This window comes from Schistosoma haematobium, chromosome 1 (genome assembly GCF_000699445.3).
Source record: "Schistosoma haematobium chromosome 1, whole genome shotgun sequence".
In the NCBI taxonomy this organism is placed as follows: Eukaryota; Metazoa; Platyhelminthes; class Trematoda; order Strigeidida; family Schistosomatidae; genus Schistosoma; species Schistosoma haematobium.
In genome coordinates this window covers 27,579,034-27,600,908 of record NC_067196.1, presented here as the reverse complement: position 1 = coordinate 27,600,908, position 21,875 = coordinate 27,579,034, and the positions used below count along the sequence as shown (strand labels likewise).

The window sequence follows — 21,875 nt, the reverse complement described above, 5'->3', positions numbered from 1 at the left end:
TGGTCCGATCAATAATTCGCTATCCCTTAATCAGGAGCATCTTTTTCACGTTATAACAAAATATCGGTCACATTGTCACAGATGCACCCATTCTTGACCTACATTTAAACCACGAAGTAAGAAATCACCTTATTTTTGTAATTCCACATATCGATTCTCTTCTTATATTCTAATGAAGATTAAATTACGGATATCTTCTTAGAACTATTATTGGACTAATATCATATATATGTATATCTATATCCCTTTTATTATAAGCTTCCTTTTTGATCTATAGATTATTATTATACGAAGTACTGTTCTTAAGCCGAACTTAAAGTCACAACAAAACGTTTATTATAATTAATACCATTTTAGTATTCATCATGACGAACAATCTAAGACGATGAACATTTCTATCAGGTTATTACATTCCTTGAGTCTAAATTAGCTAATAGCATAAATGAGCTTATTTATATACTGAGAATCAAATGAATAAATGATTTTACAGTGAGAAAGCTGATGAATAATTTATCCCAGAAAAGCAAGAATAGAACCAATCACAAAAATATCAAAAGGAAATAAGAACACAGATTAACCTCGCTCTTCATTTGTGTCCGAAAACTTTTTTAATAAAGATGATAGAAGTACAAAAAAGGTTTTAAAAGCATTTTCTATGTAAATTAAAAAAAAAATTTTCCACTTGCATATACATATCCAGTCTTAAACGATTTGTGAAGATTAACTATTGAGCTGTATGTTGATTTTTTATCAAACAATTTATACCATTACTAATGTAGACTTTATTTAGTTTTCATTACTAGTCACAGAATGTGAGATCTTTGTGTATAAAAAATGAGCTACAGGATAAAAGCGAGAAAAGTTTTCGTATATAGGAACGTTTGTATGGAAAAATATTTATGTAAATAAAATGTTTATACAAAGAATATTCAATATTAGTTTTTAGTAAAAAGAAAAATAAAGCATGTTAAGGGTTTTTAGTAATATGCGGAATAAGCAAACATATCAACCGGATCAGAAAGTAAATGGTAATTGGGTTTAACTGTAACATATCAATTTTGATAATTCCAAATATTATTAGTTGTATACATATATAGATGCATAAATGAGGCTAAAGAAACAATATTTCTCCGTGTATATAGAAATAAAATACATAAATATACATTCAAGCTGCATTTGTCTCTTCAGAAGCGCATAAATGTAGAGAATTTAGATTCGGTACGAAATTCTCTAGTGTATTCCATACAGCTTCTGTTATAAAGTAGAAAAATAGAAGTACATATATATTGCGTATTACTGTAGTCAACAATGATGGTTAACATTCAAACTCATAACTATTTAACCTGGATGAAATAAATGAGAATTAGTTGGATATAGCATTACATTTCTTCTGACAGTCCTTTGGTTTCAAATGCATAATCGGTATGTAGATCGGGAGACTAAACCTAAAATGCTATCAATATAATTTAATACTCTATTTCAATTGTTTGTAATACTTCTGAGAAAGTTGTGTTTTGTAAACCGGTTTACTTAGTTAAAGATAGAAGAGACATCGATACCGTGATTAGGATGTGAAGACCGACTCCACAATTTCGAATAATGCACTGATTCATACATGTAATGTAATAATTTTTTTTGCTTCTATGTTCAGATTATATTACAATACACTTTCATCTTAAAAGTATGCTGACAATACAGTTATAGTCTCCAGTCAAATATGACGTTAACTAGAATATGGAACTCGAAAGTTCGCAGAAATATTGTTATGAACATAGGAGTGTGAGACATGAATAGTAAGCGAATGTATACAAAGTCGATTCGCCACAAATAGCAATGGACAAACCAGTTTGAAGGCATAAGCACTAAAATAATAAATTTTCCTACAAAACACTTCAAAGAATACTCCTTACAAGTAAAGGACATTTTGATTATATACATGGAAGAATTAAAAGTGAATAAATAGGAAAACATACAGAGATATTAAATACCTTTTAACTGATCTAAAGATACATTACTATCGTCTTGAAATAGATCATCAAATCTCTCTGCAATTGGTTCATCTGATTCATCATGATACGTTGCGAAATAACGATGAGCTAGTGCTTGAGCAGCTGTTAAACGTCGATCTGGATCAAGGTGAAGCATCTTTTGTAATAAATCAACAGCTTTAAAAATAAGAAAACGCAAAGGAAAAGGTGTACCATAACAACCTTTGCATTATCACGATGTCAAAATGTATTTTTCTTAAGTACGGAACATTATATGGATGTTATATTAAAGCATCTAATGGTTATAAACTAATCAATGAATAAAGAATTCCCAAGAACAGACAAGCAGAAATATGCAAAACTACAAATGACTATAATTCAAAGACCGAACAACTCCGATAATTCATATATTTATAATTCAGTTAATAAATAATAACAAGAACAATATAACACGAAACTGTATATAATTTCTTCTGGAGTTTCAAATGAAAATCATCTTACTTAAACATGTTCAGTCAATTTAAAAACCAATGAATAATAGAGTGGGAGTAAAATGATCCATAAGGTAATATTCCGATCACTTTGAAGTTTAACTATTTCATGTATAAATAACAAAAAGGTTATTAGCCTTGGTTACTCATGATAATGGGACAAACATTAAAAACCAGTAATACAATTTTGGGATCATGTAGACGTCTCTTTTAAATATGCGCTAATAATGTTGTTCAGAAGGACAGTGAAAGCCTCATAACCCAACCATCCAGAGCAGAGACCACAACATCAACATTATACAGATTGAAATGAAAATCACCATACGTTTGAAAACAACTGTTGAGCTATTGAGATAACACGAGTATATAACTTACAATAATCGCTAAAGAAACTCTTTCAATATTATCTCAAATAAGGCGCATACTCTGACATTTTAAGCATTGAAGACTAAAATGACACGGAAAAGGAGAATCACGTATTAATGCAACCGTTGATCTGTTAAATCATCAATTGAAACGATTATTTTATTAATGTTTGAGTCAGTGACAATAAAATAACTCATTAACATTGTATTCGAACATAATTAAATAGATTTATTTATATTCTTCTATGAACGAGAATATGTTTAGTTAGCCAACATCTATTCAATCACTGAAAGCAGAAAAACTAAAACACATTTGGAAGGACACAGAACTTTTGTTGTTTGAGACGATAACTTCCTTAGAAGATCCTTTATAATACAAATCGGAACAGGGAAATTTATGATTAATATGAAACCAAAACTTCGATATCAACCAGTCAGCTACAACGTAGGACCAGGCACATAAATGCATCGGTCCAAGTTGTCATACCTCATTAGCACAATTTGTTTATGATTTATTTATTTTAACACATAGATATTGGTACAAGGAGGCACCAAATACATATGCGCCACACAAATCTCATTTGATATGTGTGAGGGCTGTGATACTGCCCGGGTGCCCACACCGAAGTAGTTACTTCAATGGTAGTATTATATAAAAGAATGCATATAAGGATATAATACAGGAAGAAAGAATTAGTTTGTAGAAAGAAAGATATAAAGCAATTTTAATCTCAGTTTAAGGGAAGACAGAGAGTGCATACACCTACGCCATTGTGATCGGTTCTGAGCCATGTCACCAAGAGTCTCCAACCATTCGTTACGATAGTCACGCGGACCCCAACCAAGTAGTATGCATCTACCAACATGGCTCAGACTACAAGTTAGTGACTTCAAGCACTGATGCCACGTCTTAGTTTGGCCACCCCTAACTTTCTTCCAACCATCCCCAACACCAGTTAGCATTACGCGTCGTGGTAATCGGTGTTCAGGCATACACAACGCGTGGCCTAACCATCTCAGTCGATGAAGATTCACAACCTCATCAACTGCATTACTATCATTCCCTAATACCCCACGTCTAACTTCACTATTACTTACCTGGTGATGCCAGAAGATGCGAGCAATATTTCTAAGGCATCTGTGGTCAAATACTAGTAGCTTACGAGTATCTTCTACTCGATATCAACCGAATTCTTGTAAGAAATGTTTCCGAATAAACCTTCGAGATGGTTAACAGAGTTGGCGATATATTTTATCATTATCATACATAGTAAAAATATCCATGGGAGTTTAAACGAAAATGTTCGGCATTATTACCACTACCATTACACAAGAATACAAAGAACGAGTTTTCTTAATGCACGATAGTGAAAAATATCAACAAGGAAATAGTTATCCGTATGAATTTATCGATGAGTGGTATTATTCGCATGAATCATAAAACGCCTCCATGGATGTAGTATAGAATAAAAATTAAATAAGTAAAATCTAACCAGCAATTTTATGAAACATAAGCAGACATTGATCATAGTACCATTAAAAATTAGGAAGCAGTAAAACAGTCATAACGTTACTGTTTTAGACTCATTAACAATATGTACAAAGTGACAAACTCAAATAGAATAGAAGTCAAGATATTTAGATCTTTGTAAAAAGCCAGATACTATTTAGACGTCGAGTGAGAATTCATTTCACGTAAACATGAACTTAAAAAACATACGAATTACATCTTATTAACTTACCGTCACTTGAAAAAGAAGAAAAATATGTGTACAGATTTTGTGGTTCACATTTACTAATATCACGGATAAATCCACGTGCCTTTAAAAATAAAAAAAATGCAAATATAAATGAATTTGTATGAGACAGGATGTTAAAATGATTGAAAAAACAAAGCAAAGAATTTGCAGTTACGTGGAAGCTATGTACTGCTGTTTGTTATTAAGTTGAATCTGAAGTAATATTAATGATGATAAGCATAGAAAAGATACTTTCTATCCGAAAATGGAAAAATATAAATTTTGAACTAACAGTAGTATTTTTATATTTATTGATCATATTGTTATTCCTAATTTCAGATGAAGTATAAAACAGTAAATATGACCAATATTGATCAAATCTATACTCGATTTAGTCAAAATATAATTTATGATTCCCTGCAATATGATTAAGCACCCAAATGCCCTGGTATGGCTAAGAGTGGGGTGCGCCCGCGCTCCCTCTCGAAATGCTCTCACACGGCCACGCGTACACAGCCTCTGTCAGGCAAGTCCTACTCACTGCGTTCTCGTGGCGGTAGTATTGTTTACGAAAATGAGAGGACGAAAAGCGAATGTCCGGCGTTTTAACCGGGCCAGTGGACACGGTGGGTCCACCTAAGGGAGTTGGTAAACCCTGATTCCAAACCAATGGTGCACATGGGCTCCAGTATCCTGAAGGGACAAATGGCGTATGAAGCAATCGTTGGTCACCGGCTATCATGGGACTGCATCTCCTAACGTCGCTCCACTAAATTGTGGATTAGACATCTAGGTGAAAGGCTTAGGAAGTGACCTCCTAAGAAAACCACCTGTTTCGGTCCGGGCACCCGGGTAGTATCCCGGCCCACACACAGGTGGAATGACGAAGTGTGACGCATGTATATTTGGTACCAATCTGTACCAATCTTTATGTGTGTAAATAAATAGTGAGTAATATGAGTAAATCAAAAGCAGATAGTGATTAAAGAATGATAGTGAAAGGAAAATACTTCAGTGCTTTATAAAATAAGTAAATATTGGATACACAACTGATATTCTTTTGGAAATATTCATATACCAAAACAATAAATAGTTCACTTTCATAACTGACTGACCTCGTCTGAGGTAGAACACAAGATTCTGATGGTGTCACGAGTGAGGAGTTCTAGAATAGAACGAAACAATTGTCTAGTGTTACGTAGTCCTGAATGGTTTGCAAACGAATACTTGTCCGTAATGAAAACTAGCTACAAACTAAAGTCTCCTAACATAGTGACTGAAATAATTATTTAAAAACCTTTGAGAAATTTATTGACTGTCATATTAAATAACCTTATCGTTTGAATATAATGACTGATTATAACAGGATGGAAACATATATACTTGAACACATTAATGAATAAATACATGGATGCATACATACAGTACAGGAGAAACCTTTACATAAGAATCAGTTCCAAGGTTAAAAAGAGAACTTTAACAATGAAAGATAAATAACTTACAACAATGCAATTTTATTACAAAAATAACTCAATAAAACAATATTTTGGGCTAGATATAAAATCTTATTTAGAATAGTTACAAAAATAATATTTCTGATTTTCTAAAAATAGATGGTTACATTATTATTATTAGTAGTAGTAGTAGCAGTAGTATCTGTAATGAGGATCGCAAAAGGGAGTTCAATTTAAATTTTTATTCTATATATTACGTCACCCATGTCATGTGTAGAACAATGGTGATAATAGTTGCCATTTTCCCAGACTGGAATCATATTAAGAGGTAAAACTAAATAGTTAAAAAGTGAAAACCTTAACCATTGAGGTGAGACCTCACTAAAATTTGATGTAGTGACGTAAGACAACTGAGGATTGTGAATTAAATATTTTGTTAAAAACAAGTGACAAATTACGTTTGACAGTGAAATGGAAGGAGTAATCAGTAATTCAATCAGCATAATAATGAATAAATGTTGTGACTGATAATCATTATGTTAATTATAGGTGTATCAAAGTGTATAAGTTAGCACATAATGAAGGCAGAAATTTATAAGCGCTAATGTTGTAAAGATAAGAAAGCAACCACGGAAAAAATATTGCACTGCAATATCCGGTGGTTTAACATTAAAATACAAGATGTAACTAGAGTTAAAACAGAACCAACAGACGAAGGGTAGTCTGTTATGCAGTATGAAACCTGACTAACGCAAATAACTGTTTGATATTATTTTGATATTCTTCTTAAACATACACTTTCCATTTGTTTTTGAGTTCTGTGGAAAATATGCTACGGATCAGTCAAGTTAAATTAATTCGAAATAACTACTGTTAATTTCATATTATTAGATCAAATTATAACACCAACTACTTGAAAATATATGAAAAAAAAACACCTAGATGTAGCTGATATCTTTAGAAGTCATTTGCAGAATGTAAACATTAGAATGATAGGCTTTATATCATTAAAAAGTAGTAAATATCATGTTTAAACGAACGGCTATTTATTCAGCTAACATCACAATTACATGCCGTGATGTCATAATATATCATCGGTAATTCTTTAAAAGTAAAAGACAAATGAATATATATATATATATATATATATATATATATATATATATAAACAACACGAGAAACATGTATTAAATATGATAATCATTCTGATATGTATATAAACTATGGAATCGACAATGTAATAATAATAATAATAATAATAATAAACACTTAAATAATCCAATGAAAAACAATAAAATTAATTTCTAATGTGAATATAATTACAAATTAGCCATCTATGAACTGAAAATTTATTGATACTCGATAATTTATTACAAACATTTAGTGTTGGTTGTAAATTTATTCTCATAAAATATTATTTTATGGGCTGTGTATGGTTTCATCTTAATGTGAAACAATCGATTTATGTAGGTGTTGACTGTATAAGTGAAAATTATCAATTAAACAAATTTTCATATTTATGTTTTACTATTATTAAAAAAGAATGCAGTCAAATATAATTATTAATAAGATTAATTTAGTGTTCTCTAATAACATCAGCTTACAAGATAATTTGTTCTGTACAGTTAGTTATGTAAACCGATAAAAGAAAAGAAAGGAACCACGCTCAGAAAAAAAGTATTGGTGAAGAACTCATCTGGAAAAACAAACACTAATAGTATGAAATATGAACAAACGCAGTGATAATGTAAATTGTTTTTGATTTAATCATGCATGACACGAGATATATGCTTCAAAATAATAGTTACATTTACTCTACAACTTGTTTCACGAGGTTATTACTGTTTTACACACGTTGTATGTTTAGAGAACTACAATAATTCAACTTGTCACATAAGTTCAAAATTGTTTAGTTAATAGTGAATTATGAAATGTTAAATAATATTAACTGATTATCCTAAGTAAAATAAACAGAACTATTTGAACTAATAACCTGATATATGATATTCTGAGTTAATATGCCTCAACTATTCCATAGCATTGTAATAACTATTATAGAGAAGTATTACATTTTGCATTCTTTGTAAAGCCTAAAAGTCAGTTAATTATTAATGTGAACGCAAGATATAGTAAACTGTCGAATTCAGTGTGAAGCTAAAGTTCTAAAAAACTATTAGTTTATGTACTAGATTTGAAGTTACTCCTTTTATGCAACAGATAGTGATAATGCTCGAATACGCAAACCAAAAAGGGTAAGGCGGGATTAGTACTTAGTATTCAACAGTTGAAACTCAAGTGCCTTATACACTGAGCCACTTTGTTTATTTTAGTTTGAGCAGTAGAGTGGTATCACTGCTCTTCATGTCGATATAAAAAATCATGTTTTGATTCATGAAGTCGCTTAGAACATCAGATTTAAAAGGTGTTTTTAATAACAAATGAAGTATATTGTGTTGAAATGATACTATGAATGAGAGAGTTAAATTATTGGAAACTAGAAGTTGGTAAACAATGGAATATAGGGTATGACATGTATACCACCAATTACATTGAACAAACGAAATTTGACTTTTATACACAATGAATAAACGGAAGCTTCATATATGAATAATAATATAGTTTGATATAAGATATTAGCTTATGGTTAATTTAATAGTATGGTGATCAGCAACAAGCAATAAACCCATGAGAACAGCTGATAATTTGTTTGAATAGTGGGCTTTGTTACAAAAAGATAATTAGTGAGTGGTAACTGTCAATATTTTCTAATTTGCCTAGTAGATCACTATATTATTAATTAATTTACCAAAAAATAGGTTCACACTGTTGATTAATTTACTAAACAGAGATTACAGGAAACTTACATCTAACATTGGGTTTTTGTCGTTCTTGAAATTATTTTTAAAGGAAAAAAATTGGTGAAAACGGCTGGATTCAAACCAAAACTTTTAATTGTAAAGAAAAGTGTTGGTTTTAAGTAGAAAAGGGTGTAAGTTTGTTTCAGGCAAATATAAAACGAAGAAGGAATAGAGTTAGTCAATCACCACCAATATACAGCTTGGCAAAGATGCGTGTTAGGCCAAATTATTTAAATAGTTATGAACATATCCAGAATAGATAGGTACCTAGTTAGTTAAAATTTTCTGCAAAATGCATAGCCAAGTGTTATTTGAAATGTTTTCTTACTTTTCCTAACAGAGTAATTTACAAAACAAGCAAGATATGAAGCAGTCTTTCTAACAGTATCGTGTAATAAGAGAATATTTTAATATGAAAATCTCGTAACCAAGTCTCTTCATGGTTAATTTGATGTTTCGCACTTCCATATAAACCGCCAGTTGGAAAAATAAACTCCAAAAACTTTTATCACATAAGAAAAATGAAATTAATAGGGGCTTTCAAACATATTTCAGGCAAACGCTAATGCTCAAACAGACATATGTAAAACACAGATAAATCATTATTAACATAGTACGGAATAGTAACAAGAAAAATGCCAGGTAGAAGGTAAGTTTTGTCAAGAACTGGAAATAGTTGCTATAGTGAGGTCGATTCATGATGAAAGTACCATCAAATTGAGCAACTACAAAACCACTACATATATATAGACAGATAAGTTATAAAAACATCAAAAAATACAAATATTTGGACAATATGGTATCTACATTTAACGCTAAGAGGCCAGATAAAACAAAGTAAATATTTTCGTTTATGTTTGAAAAATTTTATTAAATAAGACATAGGAAAACTACTGCTATTCACGTTAAATTAATATCGAAGCTCTAATAAATACTAAAACTAGAATCCAAATATTATATGATACCTCAAATTATCATGGTTCACTTGATCTTTACTGGTTAGAATTAAGTAAGCCAACATTTTATTTAGTATTTCTCAAAACGAATATGTACTTAAAAACATGTTATTCAATACAATCACAAGAGAAAAGAATACCAATAGTAAATTAGATAGATAGAAAAACAAATCGCTTACTTCAGGACTGTTAATTTTTTTCATAAATTCTTCATCAGGTTTTCCTAATAAATTGAGAATCAACTGAATTTGATGAATATGATTACCACCTTTAAATAAAGGTGCACGATTTCGCAATTCAGCCATAATACATGCAACGGACCAAACGTCAACTGAAAAAAATGGAGAAATTAAAAAAAAAATGAAACCATTAATCTTCTTCAATATAATACATATGTTCGATAAGCTGATCGATAATAACATGTGAATAATTCAAAGTTTACTGATAGTGTGATGAACGAAGACTTGGTTAGGGCAAACCAATTCATTGTATCATGCGAAATCACATAGCATTTGTAAGATATGAAAACAATACATTGAATACACCAATTGTACATCTTCCTTGAATTGTCTCTTACAAACGCCATCGTTCTTCCATTCTTGTCGCTACTCTGACTGCCTTTGCTTTTCATTCTCTTCTCCTCATGTTCCTCTTGTGTCAGTAAGGATCCTACTTCCAAATCTTGATACATACTATTTACATCTGTCCGTATAAGCATCACACAACACAATAGTACGGGTTACAAGGTTCATCATTTTAAACACACCAAATAGATATCCTTATTTAATTCCATTCAATGTTATTGATAGTGTAATTGGATAAAATGGTATCCAGCTTATATGAGCAAAAGATATTCAGAAGAGAACAAGTCAGAGACAGTGGTAAATGCAAGGAATCGGTAATACAGAACACCAAGTCCTTCAGCATTTGGAAGATAAAGTATGGAAACACCTGTGTCAGAGATTGAACTCAAATCTCCACAGCCATTGAGAAACAATTATAAAGACGGTAGAAAATCATAAAATTAAGGTAGATATAATTTTGAAAGTAAAACTCTCTATCATTATGCTTGGTTTTAATAATACTAGTACACAAATTGAAAACAATAATGGTCCAGAATATTTATGTCTAGCATATACGTAAAACAACTTCAGTAGCAACTGTCCAGAAGACTACACAGAAATTACGACTTGACAAACATTGATTAATCGCTTAACTATTTTTACTATTACAGATTGTTCTCCATCGAAGCTGTTGACAACTGAGAAGCTTCCTTTGTGCTGTTATTGATAATCATACGATAAAAAGAAGAAAGAGTATGTTTGCAGATTTATTTTCTATGAACTTGGTGTTTATGAAAAAAAACGTAAAGATTAACATTTCTGTGAATAAGAAGGGTTGAAGAAATTGATAAACCGTAAGAGTAAATATGCATTTTTTATTACCAGATTCATTATAATGCATCCAATTCAACATAACTTCAGGTGCTCGATACCAACGAGTTGCAACATAACCAGTCATTTCTTCCTGTTTTTGTCGTGCTAAGCCAAAGTCGAGAATTTTCAATTCACAATCTTCATTTACTGCTATATTAGCTGGTTTCAAATCTCGGTGAATTAAGCCAATACTGTGCATATACTATGAAACGAAATAAAATAATACGCATGATTACATTAAATAATAGCATGTGACTACACAAAGCAGAAAAACGAATCATCAAGTGCATGTAGAAGAAAAAAACAGGAAGCATACCGCTGTAGTTCCAAAACATGTGAATGAAGACAACATAGGACTTTAATTTAAGCAACTACCAAGACTGTATTTGATTAAGGAATTTTCCAATAATATTGAAATTTACCTATCGTTCTCCACAGATAGAAGTCTAGAAAACAATCAAAATCGTCTATCATACGTGGCTAGCATCTTAGATACTTGGTATATTCAGACAGATATAAGAATAAAATGTTTTCACCATGAATAACGTGGAGAAAAACTCTAGTTAAAACAATATTATTCACATCAAAATTTCTCTGAAAGTATACAGGTTTTATTACAATCTCAGTATAAAAATATTATTTGATAGTTATAAGATGACCTTTTTTAACTAGTCAGTTATAATTGACGTAGGGCCCGCCACGAATATACCTTAGTTCAAGTTGATGTATAACATTAACACTATGAGATGAAAGCAGAAAGATGAATGGGAAACGAATTTCAATAGTGTTGTAACAAAGATTATGAGAAAGACAAAACACGGCAAAGCAGATACATTTAACCCTAAGAGTTTTTTGAGTAGCGTGCTGCTTATAAATCTGTGTAATAACAAACTAATCAAAGCCTAAAAATGCCACACTGAGATTCCCGATTCTATACTAACATATTCATTACAAGACCACTACAAAACATTTCTGAATACATACGGTCAACGATGCGCAGGTCTCAGTTACAAATTAAGATGAAACAGTTATTTGCTGTTGAACGGTTTTGATCATTTTCATAAATAGTATGTTGGAAGAACGTAATTTTCACTAGTAAATGTTGATTTTCACGGAGCCTTTTATAGTTATCATTAGAAATATTATTCTATGACAATTACTTTTACATAAGGTTCAGTCATAAATTTTTTTGAAAAGTTCAACAGTAATCCTATACAAATGGCTTTACACTAAGACATCAACTGACATTTTTCAAAGCATTTTTTAAAATTTACAGAATATTAACTGTAGTCTATATGAAACACGTATTATGGTAGTCATATATCCGGAGGATTTTTTTAATCGTTAACATTGGACAGATAATCAATGACATATTATGATAGTCTCAAAAAATCTACCTTTACATAACTTCCAGAAACTATTTGCGTACTACAATGAATTCAATAACCCAGGTAATTTACTTAGACGATGATAAAATGTACTCTTCTAAGTTAACTCAACTTACTTTTAAACCCCTTAAAATTTGATACACAAGAAAACGTATTTGTTCATCTGATAACGATTGAGTTTCAATAATAGCTCCAAGATCAGCACCCATCAATGGTGTTACTAGATAACTGGTGAGAAAAATTTAATCAAACAAAAAATTACTACAAAATGCATGTATTTACCGAACACAGATGTCAAGAGCAATAGCTTGCTGATAACCAATGTGTATTTAAGACTAAATAACATACTTATGTCTAGTTTCTCAAAGTATTTACTCATCATTTTATTAAATACGGTTGTATTAACCTTAGAAACAAATAAAATACATTTCGTCTAGCCATCATAGACATTAATGACTGAAACTTTCGGATTTGTTAATATGATAATCACGGCATATTTACACCAGATGCAAAAATGCAGTAAACACTAATTATTTTAACTAACAGTTCAGTAGGATTTCAAATGAATGGCTGACTTTTGTCAACTAAAGTTCTATTTACACAATATGACTCACCATTAAATTATCCTTCATATTTGTGCAACAATTGGTGAGTAGGTGAACTTCATCTTTAAAACCAGTTAGTGCGTTCAAATTAAACACAATGGGTTTACTTTACGGCTAAGTACACGAATCTACGTAGGTATTGGATTACATGAATAAACTGTCTAACAAAAAGCAGACTGCAATCATAAGATCTTATTATCTGAAATTCACGGTACACCAACTTTATTTCCTTAGAAGTACTACCCATTTGCAGCAATAAACTTGGAGTATTTCTTATTTCATTGTTCACTGATGAAAGTTTTCAAAACTTATTTTCATCATCTACCTCGTCGTTTCATATAGCTCCACAAATACGTGATTTGCTATAATTACATGTACAGACGATCTGCTTAAATTCGGTTCGTTAATAATTATCCAGACAAAGAGTCCGGAATCGGAAGCGGCATTACACTACACAACTTCGATGTTAAGGTGAATAATGGTGGTACACGGTTGTTTTACCATTGCACCAACCTTGCAATTTTTGTGGCTCTTATTGAAACGTTTGATCCGCTTGAAAAAAAATTGTTTTATCACCATAAATACTCCCAAAGTTTTGCGAATACACTGAGATTTTGCTACTTCTCATTAAAATTGGATGTAGATCAGTCTGGAAATTTATTGGACATAAAGGGGGTATATAATTTTGTCAAAGGATAACCAATCGGCATTTACTGTTTTGTTACCAACTACATTAAAATACCGTCACGTGACATATTTAAAATATCGTTTCAAGTCACAAACTAAACTATCATTTCTATAAAAATAATTTCATTCAAAAATCAAATTCTAAACTTTAAATTTCAACATACATATCTGTAAATTCTTTTAATGATGTCTGTGGTGAAAAGGCATCAATCAAACAAACGATCTGTAAGAATAGAAAGAAGAATACAAATAGCATTGGTGATCAAGTGACATTAAAGAGACTAGCAACAAGAATTGACTACCATAACTTAGTAGTCTACAACACGACTTGAAACGAGAGCTATTAAAGTCGTGTATCAGTAGAGTAAAAGAATCTATGATTCTACAATAAACTGATTCGTTATTGCAAACTTAAATCTAATTCAAAAATCATGCTAGAAAAATTGATAAAACAACAATATCCAGGCGTTAAAACTTATTAATTATTAGATAAAAAAGCAGACTGGTGGAATGTTTAGTTGAAATTCACATAAAAAACATACAATACTTCCATGATTAATTTAAAAACCTTGGTGCCAATTTAATTATCGATGACCGACAAGAAAAAATAATACTACAGAAAACAGTTCTAAAAGTCGTACAAACACAGTATGATATGGATTCAAGCTTAATCCCGCTCAGAATACGAGTTACATCGTTTTTAATAATTATTTTATACCTTCCTGTAGTTCTAAAAAGCGTAGATATAACAGTTACAGATTTAGAGGTACAACCACCTTCACTAGTAGTTAACAAGTTAATTAAATCAAATTATATAGTAATTTACTACTAAGTCACTTAGATTAATGATGGCGAACAGTAAGCTTATCAGTACTGAGGGGAACAATACGACAATATTATGATGCGACGGATTATATAATTAATCCAGTTTCTAGAAAAGGTCAATAATGAACTTCAAACCTTAACAGTATTATCACTAACTGCAACAATTTGCTGATTGATTAGTAATAGGATCATTTGAAGATTTCCTATAACTATTTAAATATTATAATAATTGTTACATATATCGAAACCATAGTAATGGCTAGTGTCGTAGTACTTGGGTACATAATAACAAATGAGTGGTAATTCACAACATAAGTTGATGTACATTATGCTTAGTTTCAGCAAAGGAAATTAGTGTGGAGCAATAAACTGTCAACTGGAACTTCAAAACTAACTGTAGCTAAAAAATAAAACATTACGTATGTACTTATTTCAACATCAATTAAGTTAACCCGAAATTGTCAAGTAATTAGTTATTCGATTACTTTCCTAACAAACTACAGACCCAATACTCTTTTGAGTATTGGATCTGATGGCCAGAAACACGTTTTTATTGACTTACATTTTCATGATCCATTTGAGATAAAATATTGATTTCCCTATATGTTCGTTTCGTATATTCAATATTTTCAAAGGGTCTACTCAACTTTTTGATGGCTACACGACGGTTTAGTTTGTTATCGTGGGCAGAACTGCATATATTGAGGAAAACAGATAAACGACAACAATTAATAATGGAAAATTACCTATGCAGCATGACAGATGAGTGAGGTATTTAACATACACTGAGAAATTTACAATTACTTAAACGCTATAACAACAGTCACATCGGCAAGAAAATAGAGATTATAAGATCAAGCTGGAAAATTATGTGATGGGAGTTAACCTCGAGAAATAATAACATACATACTACTGGAGAATAACTTGGACAACCCATTTCCCAAGTGCGAACAAGCAAACGAATTACGACTTCTAACAAACGTGAGATATAAGAGTATGAAAAACTTCATAAAAATGGAGACGGAAACGGGTTTTAATGAGCTTCCAAAGTTATTTTTCAAATAACTCTGCCCCTTTCTCATATCAGAGATGCACACATTGTACTTTGTCTTTGATGCTTGACCATCCCATCAAGTAACGTTGTCTAATTTTTACAACTAGAACAGTAAGTATGGGCTAAATATCCTGTTATGACTTTATGTCCGGTTTTTTATCACCTGATTTACCCACCAATCAAAATGAGACTTATACAATCTTCGTACTGTACCAAACCAATGACGTTCGACCGGTATGGGGAGTCTAGCGTTCTTATTGGTCCTATGTTCGCCTAGCCCGTCCACTTGAGTCCAGAACACCGAATAGCAGCTTCTAATATGCGAATCGAATCGAATCATTTATTTCAGACATACTGGGTTTAAATGTCAATCAAACAGACCGCAACGCACCATAAAATAGGAAATAACATTTGTACACAATAAAGCCAAAAAGTGGCTGTGAACGTGGGAGGTAGTAGTTAATAAACTGAACATAGCTTAAGAACCGTAAATCGTACAATAATAAATTATATATCAAAATAAAGCTTATAATAAGAGGAATATAAATATACATAATCTAATTATTGAATAGTTATACCATAAGGATGTATGGATAATATTAGCCAATTAGTATGTCTCAGAAGTTACTCGTGATTTAATCTTCGCTCGGATATAACATATTCCATCCTAAATGACTGTTTGTTTAAGCCATGTTCGTAGATGTAGATTATCTAATTGGAGTCCGCGAAATAACAATTAGTAGCTGAAGATATTGGGTAGCAAGGTTTATAAACGATCACTCTGAAGCAGATACATTCACTCTTTATCTCTCGTTGGATCTTCAGTTACAGATTTCTTTCACACATGACTTTTTATCGTTTTTTCAAACCATAAGATAGATGTTTAGTCTTTCTCATTACCATTGCTACAACATTATTAGAATTTTTTTCCTACTCATCTTGCTACTCTCATCTCATAGTATTAACACATCAACTTGAAATAAGTTATATTTGTAGCGGGCCCTAAGTCAACTATGACTAACCGACTAAATAATTAACCTTAATTTTACTGTTGGAAAAACTAACAAAATTATCGGATATATTTTTTATGACTATTTGGTGAATTCCTTACCATAAAACTAAAATTTATAAAACAGTTGAAATGTTTAAGCGCAGCAGGAGGAAATAAAGAATTTTAGTCTCTTTCTATAGAAATTTTGAAATTAAAGTTGCCAACATACAAACTTCCCTTATTTTTTTCAATAGGTTAAAACTTATCTTTTTAAAGGTTGATGAAAATGAGCTGAGTTTAAACTTAATGAACCGTTGATTTCCGGGGTTAAATGAGTACTACGCTTACAAACTCTCATCGATTGTTTATTGGAGAGCAAATATTTCAACTGTGCAATGAGGTGAGAGTAAATTACATATTCGAGGACAATTACAAGACACAAAACACGTGTGACCTAGTTTAAATTGCATTAATCCCATTCAACAAACGATAGCTTTAGTACCAAGGTTTATTTTATTTTAAACAGTTTGCACGTTAAACTACTCAATCAGCAGAGCACAAAGAAACAACGCAAAATAAAGCGTTATAGATATTCTGTGACAGCGATCCTATTAGTTGGCTACTTGATCGGAATTATGAGATGTCACTAATGCTCAGTAAAAGATAACTCAAGACAAAACAATATTCGGAGATATATTGATAAATATAAGTGTATGTAAGGTTTGTTAATGCTGACATACCAAACAGTTCCGTACGCCCCATACCCGATCATTGAAAGTTCATTGTATCTTGAGGGAACACACCATTCTACTTGGTTCAGTTGTAATGATACAAAGCCAGATTTCAAACTCTTGGCGGAAGACATGAATCTAAGAGAAGGTAATTAAAAGCTCAAATGTTAGGGGTACATAGTTATTATGGCTGAACAGCAAATAATGTACATTCTAATAAAACAACAAGTAAAATCCATATGTGATGATAAAAATCATTGTACCTATTTTTAAAAATGAGTAGTGGTCGTTTTTGAACTGACTAAGAAGTGAACTACTTATTTAGGAAGCTTAGTTGTTGTACAAGGATGGTAGTAGTAGTTGTTATGAAAAACCTTCTGCATTCAAAGGCAAACGTGCACCTTCTATTGATGGCATCCTTATTATAAACAAAGACGAAGTATTTATAAAAATATTTATTTATTTATTTGAACACATAAATATTGGTACACTTGGGCACCAAATATATATGCGTCACACAATAACAATGAGGACGGGGAGAGAAAAAAGATGTAAGGCGCGTATAAGAGAGAAGAAAGGAAAATAGAGAACAATAACGACCACAGATTAGCGCATGGTAGTGTAATAATAATAATAATAATAATAATAATAATAATAATAACGGGGGAAACGGAAAGGTACAACCAGAAGAGTTCTTTTAGTTAAGGAAGGTACAACCACTTTTTATGAAGAAAGTAAAAGAAGGTTACAGCAGGATCGCCACTCGCTTCTATTCTGAGCCATATCTGATAACGTCTCTAGCCACTGTGTAGCACCATCTCTCAGACCCCAACCAGGGAGTCGTGAAGGACCAACACAAGCCAGTCCTTTACAGCTTTCTTTCATACCACGACACCATGTCATGCACTGACCACCTCTCCGCCTCTTCCAACCAGTCCCAGAGTCGGCAAATAATACACGACGTGGAATTCTCTGGGACGACATTCGTAGAACATGTCCAAGCCACCGAAGTCGGTGTTTCAAGATGGTGACACCGATTGCATTATCGTCTCTGCGCTCGAACACACGATGCCGAACCTCTGCATTACTAACATGGTGTTGCCACTGAATGTCAGCAATCCTTCGGAGACAGCGATGATCGAACACAGAGAGTCGTCTAACGTCCTCGACTCGGAGAGGCCAGGTTTCACAAGCATAGAGCAGAACTGCTCTCACCGACGCGTTGTAGATCCGACCTTTTACAGCCAGACTAACATCACGAAGGCGCCAAAGGTGGCCCAGATTGGCATAAGCCGCTCTGCTTTTCACTTTACGTGAATTGGTATTGTCGCTGATATCACTACCAGCACTTATGTAGCCACCTAGATACACGAACTTCTCAACTACTTCTATCTGCTCACCATCTAGGGTGAGTACAGGATTAGAATCCTGTCAGTCTTGTAGAAGTATTTTGCAATTCGAAGGTGCAAAGCACATATCATACCTACGGACACTGATTGCCAACTGATTAAGTGCGGATTGCATGCCTTGGGCATTATCACACAGTAGGACAATGTCATCCGCATACTCAAGGTCGAGAAGTCTTTCTCCAGGCAACAGATCCACACCACCATTACTTTACATCCATCAGAGCTGTTTCCAGAATATCATTGATGGCAAAGTTGAAGAGGACTGGTGAGATCGGACAACCGTGTCTGACTCCACTGCTTGAATCGAACAATCGAGAAAGATGGTTTTATGCATTTATAAAAATAATACATATAAGAGTTTATGAGTGAAAATGGAATTGTTTTTTGCCATGTATTATACCACCTTTATTAGTGGAACGAGACAAAAGTTTTTGATGCCTAATAAATGTATCAGAGTAAGACCCAGAATGAAAGCCATACATATAATACTATTGCATACAACCACTTGGATGACCTAGTCTACGAGTGCTGAGTGGCAAGCAAAAATCTTTGAAATTGAGTCTTGAGAAGGTAATTATTCAGAAAGGCTTCAAAATACAGTATACGTCACTGGAACGTATGAATCTTATTAACAAAACTTTAAGTAAAATACCTTGATTGTCATACACAGTAGGACTACTAAACAACAGAATCAAGTGGAGGCGATATCAGAGACAAGTACAGGCACGGTGGCAGTAGACAAATATGTATTAATTGACAAATATCTCACGACCTAAATACACAGAATGTATAAGCAACTTCTAGTTTATAACCAATCCCTGTTGATAAGAATTACTTGGCAAACTTTCTTGTCAATCCCAAGATTTTCGTTCAGAAACATATCATCATAGGTTACAAGAACGATTCTCAGTTTCCTCTCGAAACTACATTTCAGAACATGGTATTTAGAAAGTCTTTGCATAGTACAGTTTACCATCTAAACTAGATCGAGTATAAGTTCATAAAATTAGGTGAGTCCATCGCTTGAAAAGCTAAATACCAGTATGTAATATAGCAGTTTTTATGGTTATGTTCATCTTCCAATACCCAGTAAATTGTAAATAAACGGAGTACCATTGAATCCCAGTAACAATCAGGACACCATATGATGATACTAAGGTCTTAGATGGGATGACGAATGATAAGGGCTTGTTTACCCACCTCATAGTCAACACGTGGTCACCTGTATATGGTAGGACAAAGTTATTGTTCAGATATCTGCTGTAGGGGGTAGTACATAGGTAATGAGTCTTAGAAAATATGTGAGCATAAATCTCCGGAAACATGGCTCATTGTAATGAAGCCCGAAGATTCACGGAAGACAAATTCAAATGCGAAACAGTTCCTATTCTAGGTTAGGATATTTAGCAACCATGTATTCGAAACCCACCAGTAGATAAATAATACCACGGGGGAATTTTTAAGTAGGGGATAACTTCGCTCAATGGATTAGGTCATCCCATTTTCACAGCTTTCTTGTGTTTTGCGAAGTTTACGTGTACTAAGAACTTCCAATACTGATCCCTGGAACTTGACAGCGAGCCCAACTACAATATATATATACAGCGCTTGGACTCATACGCTGAAGTGGAGAGAGTTTACGGACATCTAAGACGACTAACAACATAACTTTTATATAACGCAATTGAAACTAGGGGGTTATTATACGTAATCCACAGAACGAATGGAATTCCGTTACCGTTAACAGGATTTATGAATATCATGCGGTTTATTTCTATCTTTTATAACTTAAATTTAACATGTCCAAAGGACCTAAATCACCTCCTAAGCATCGCCAAAAATGCCTTAAAACGGCCTCGAATAAACGAACGAAGTAAAAAAGAATTTCATTACTAAGTACAAGATACCACGTGCAAACACTACTGGATTTGATAGAAAGTAGTCGAGAAGTTTTATGTCTGAAAACGTCTACTGGTGAGAATAAACAGGTTAGAATACATTATATGCACAATCTTGGTACAGCTAGGTAAAGGACAAGTAAATCCAAGACATACCACATGTAAAGGGCCTCAACACTTGACTCTTTAGGTTCCGTCAGTGATTGGAAAACACGGACCTGGCAGTGAACAAGCAGGGAACTATCTATAAGTAGGAAGTACAAAAAAAAATATTCAAGAAGGTAAAACGATAACCCAGCTCATCATATTTTCGTCATAATATTTAACAACGTACTGAATGAACAAGCAGACTGAAAAGCGCGCAACAAAAGCGGACGCAACCGGTCACAACGCACAGTAGCAAATAGTGCGCCAAGTAAATCTAATTCAATGCATCTGTCGTAATACCTAAAATTAGTGTACCTGATTGCCTGACAAAAGTACCCTCATTGCTCTTACTTTTATCTGTGATTTTGCCTCAGCTTATTATTTGGTTTTCACAGTTTTCAATGTCAATACTAGTTTTAATATATCCTTGCTTTTTGAACCATCCATTTTTGTCCGTTTCAATAGTATCGTTTCTTGTTTGTTTTACGGTCGTCAACTCGTTAGAATTTATCTAACAACTCACATGTAACCGTGTTCCTGAAGAACCCATGCAAATGAAAAGGTTGGTTTAATGAGAAATCCACGTATGTTATAGTAAGTGCTTACAACACACTTAGTAAAACAGATCGTAGGTGGGTATGAAGCAGTTGCAACATGGTACTAAGGATTTGTTGGATAAAGTCATAATTCTCTTGACAGCTTTAAGTAAATTGTCGTCAGCCAACCCAAAATAGGCGGTCCCGAAACGGACATACAAAGGCGCATAGTGAAATAGAAAAGGGAGTCTTTAACACCAGTAATAATGATGGAACACACATCAGCACTAGTGAGAACACGCTGAAGCTCAGCAACA

At 32.7% G+C, this 21,875-nt stretch overlaps 2 protein-coding genes across 4 annotated transcripts in view; both read right to left on the bottom strand.

Moving 5' to 3' along the window:
* The window catches only part of MS3_00010089 (uncharacterized protein), a gene marked incomplete at its 5' end in the record, with an annotated part of 42,132 nt that extends 41,542 nt beyond the window's left edge, over positions 1-590 (bottom strand). The window contains one exon of the mRNA XM_035730504.2: positions 579-590. Coding sequence (XP_035588008.2) covers positions 579-590 — 12 coding nt within the window. The remainder of the gene's footprint in view (positions 1-578) is intronic.
* On the bottom strand, positions 333-21,283 carry MAPK13 (Mitogen-activated protein kinase 13). 3 transcript variants are annotated; one of them, XM_051214725.1, is made up of 12 exons: positions 21,210-21,283; positions 21,032-21,119; positions 17,578-17,706; positions 15,355-15,484; positions 14,132-14,190; positions 12,792-12,903; positions 11,297-11,489; positions 10,031-10,182; positions 8,902-8,925; positions 4,587-4,665; positions 1,989-2,165; positions 333-1,251 (listed from the first exon to the last, which is right to left on the bottom strand). In XM_051214725.1, exons 3-12 carry the CDS (start codon positions 17,700-17,702, stop codon positions 1,166-1,168), a joined length of 1,137 nt encoding a protein of 378 aa, XP_051073602.1. In that variant the 5' UTR covers positions 17,703-17,706; positions 21,032-21,119; positions 21,210-21,283; the 3' UTR covers positions 333-1,165. The 3 variants fall into 3 exon arrangements, with proteins under 3 accessions (XP_051073602.1, XP_051073603.1, XP_051073601.1); XM_051214723.1 differs by lacking the exon at positions 8,902-8,925 and having other exon boundaries at positions 21,210-21,282; XM_051214724.1 differs by lacking the exons at positions 8,902-8,925; positions 15,355-15,484.
* Positions 21,284-21,875: the final 592 nt, after the last annotated feature.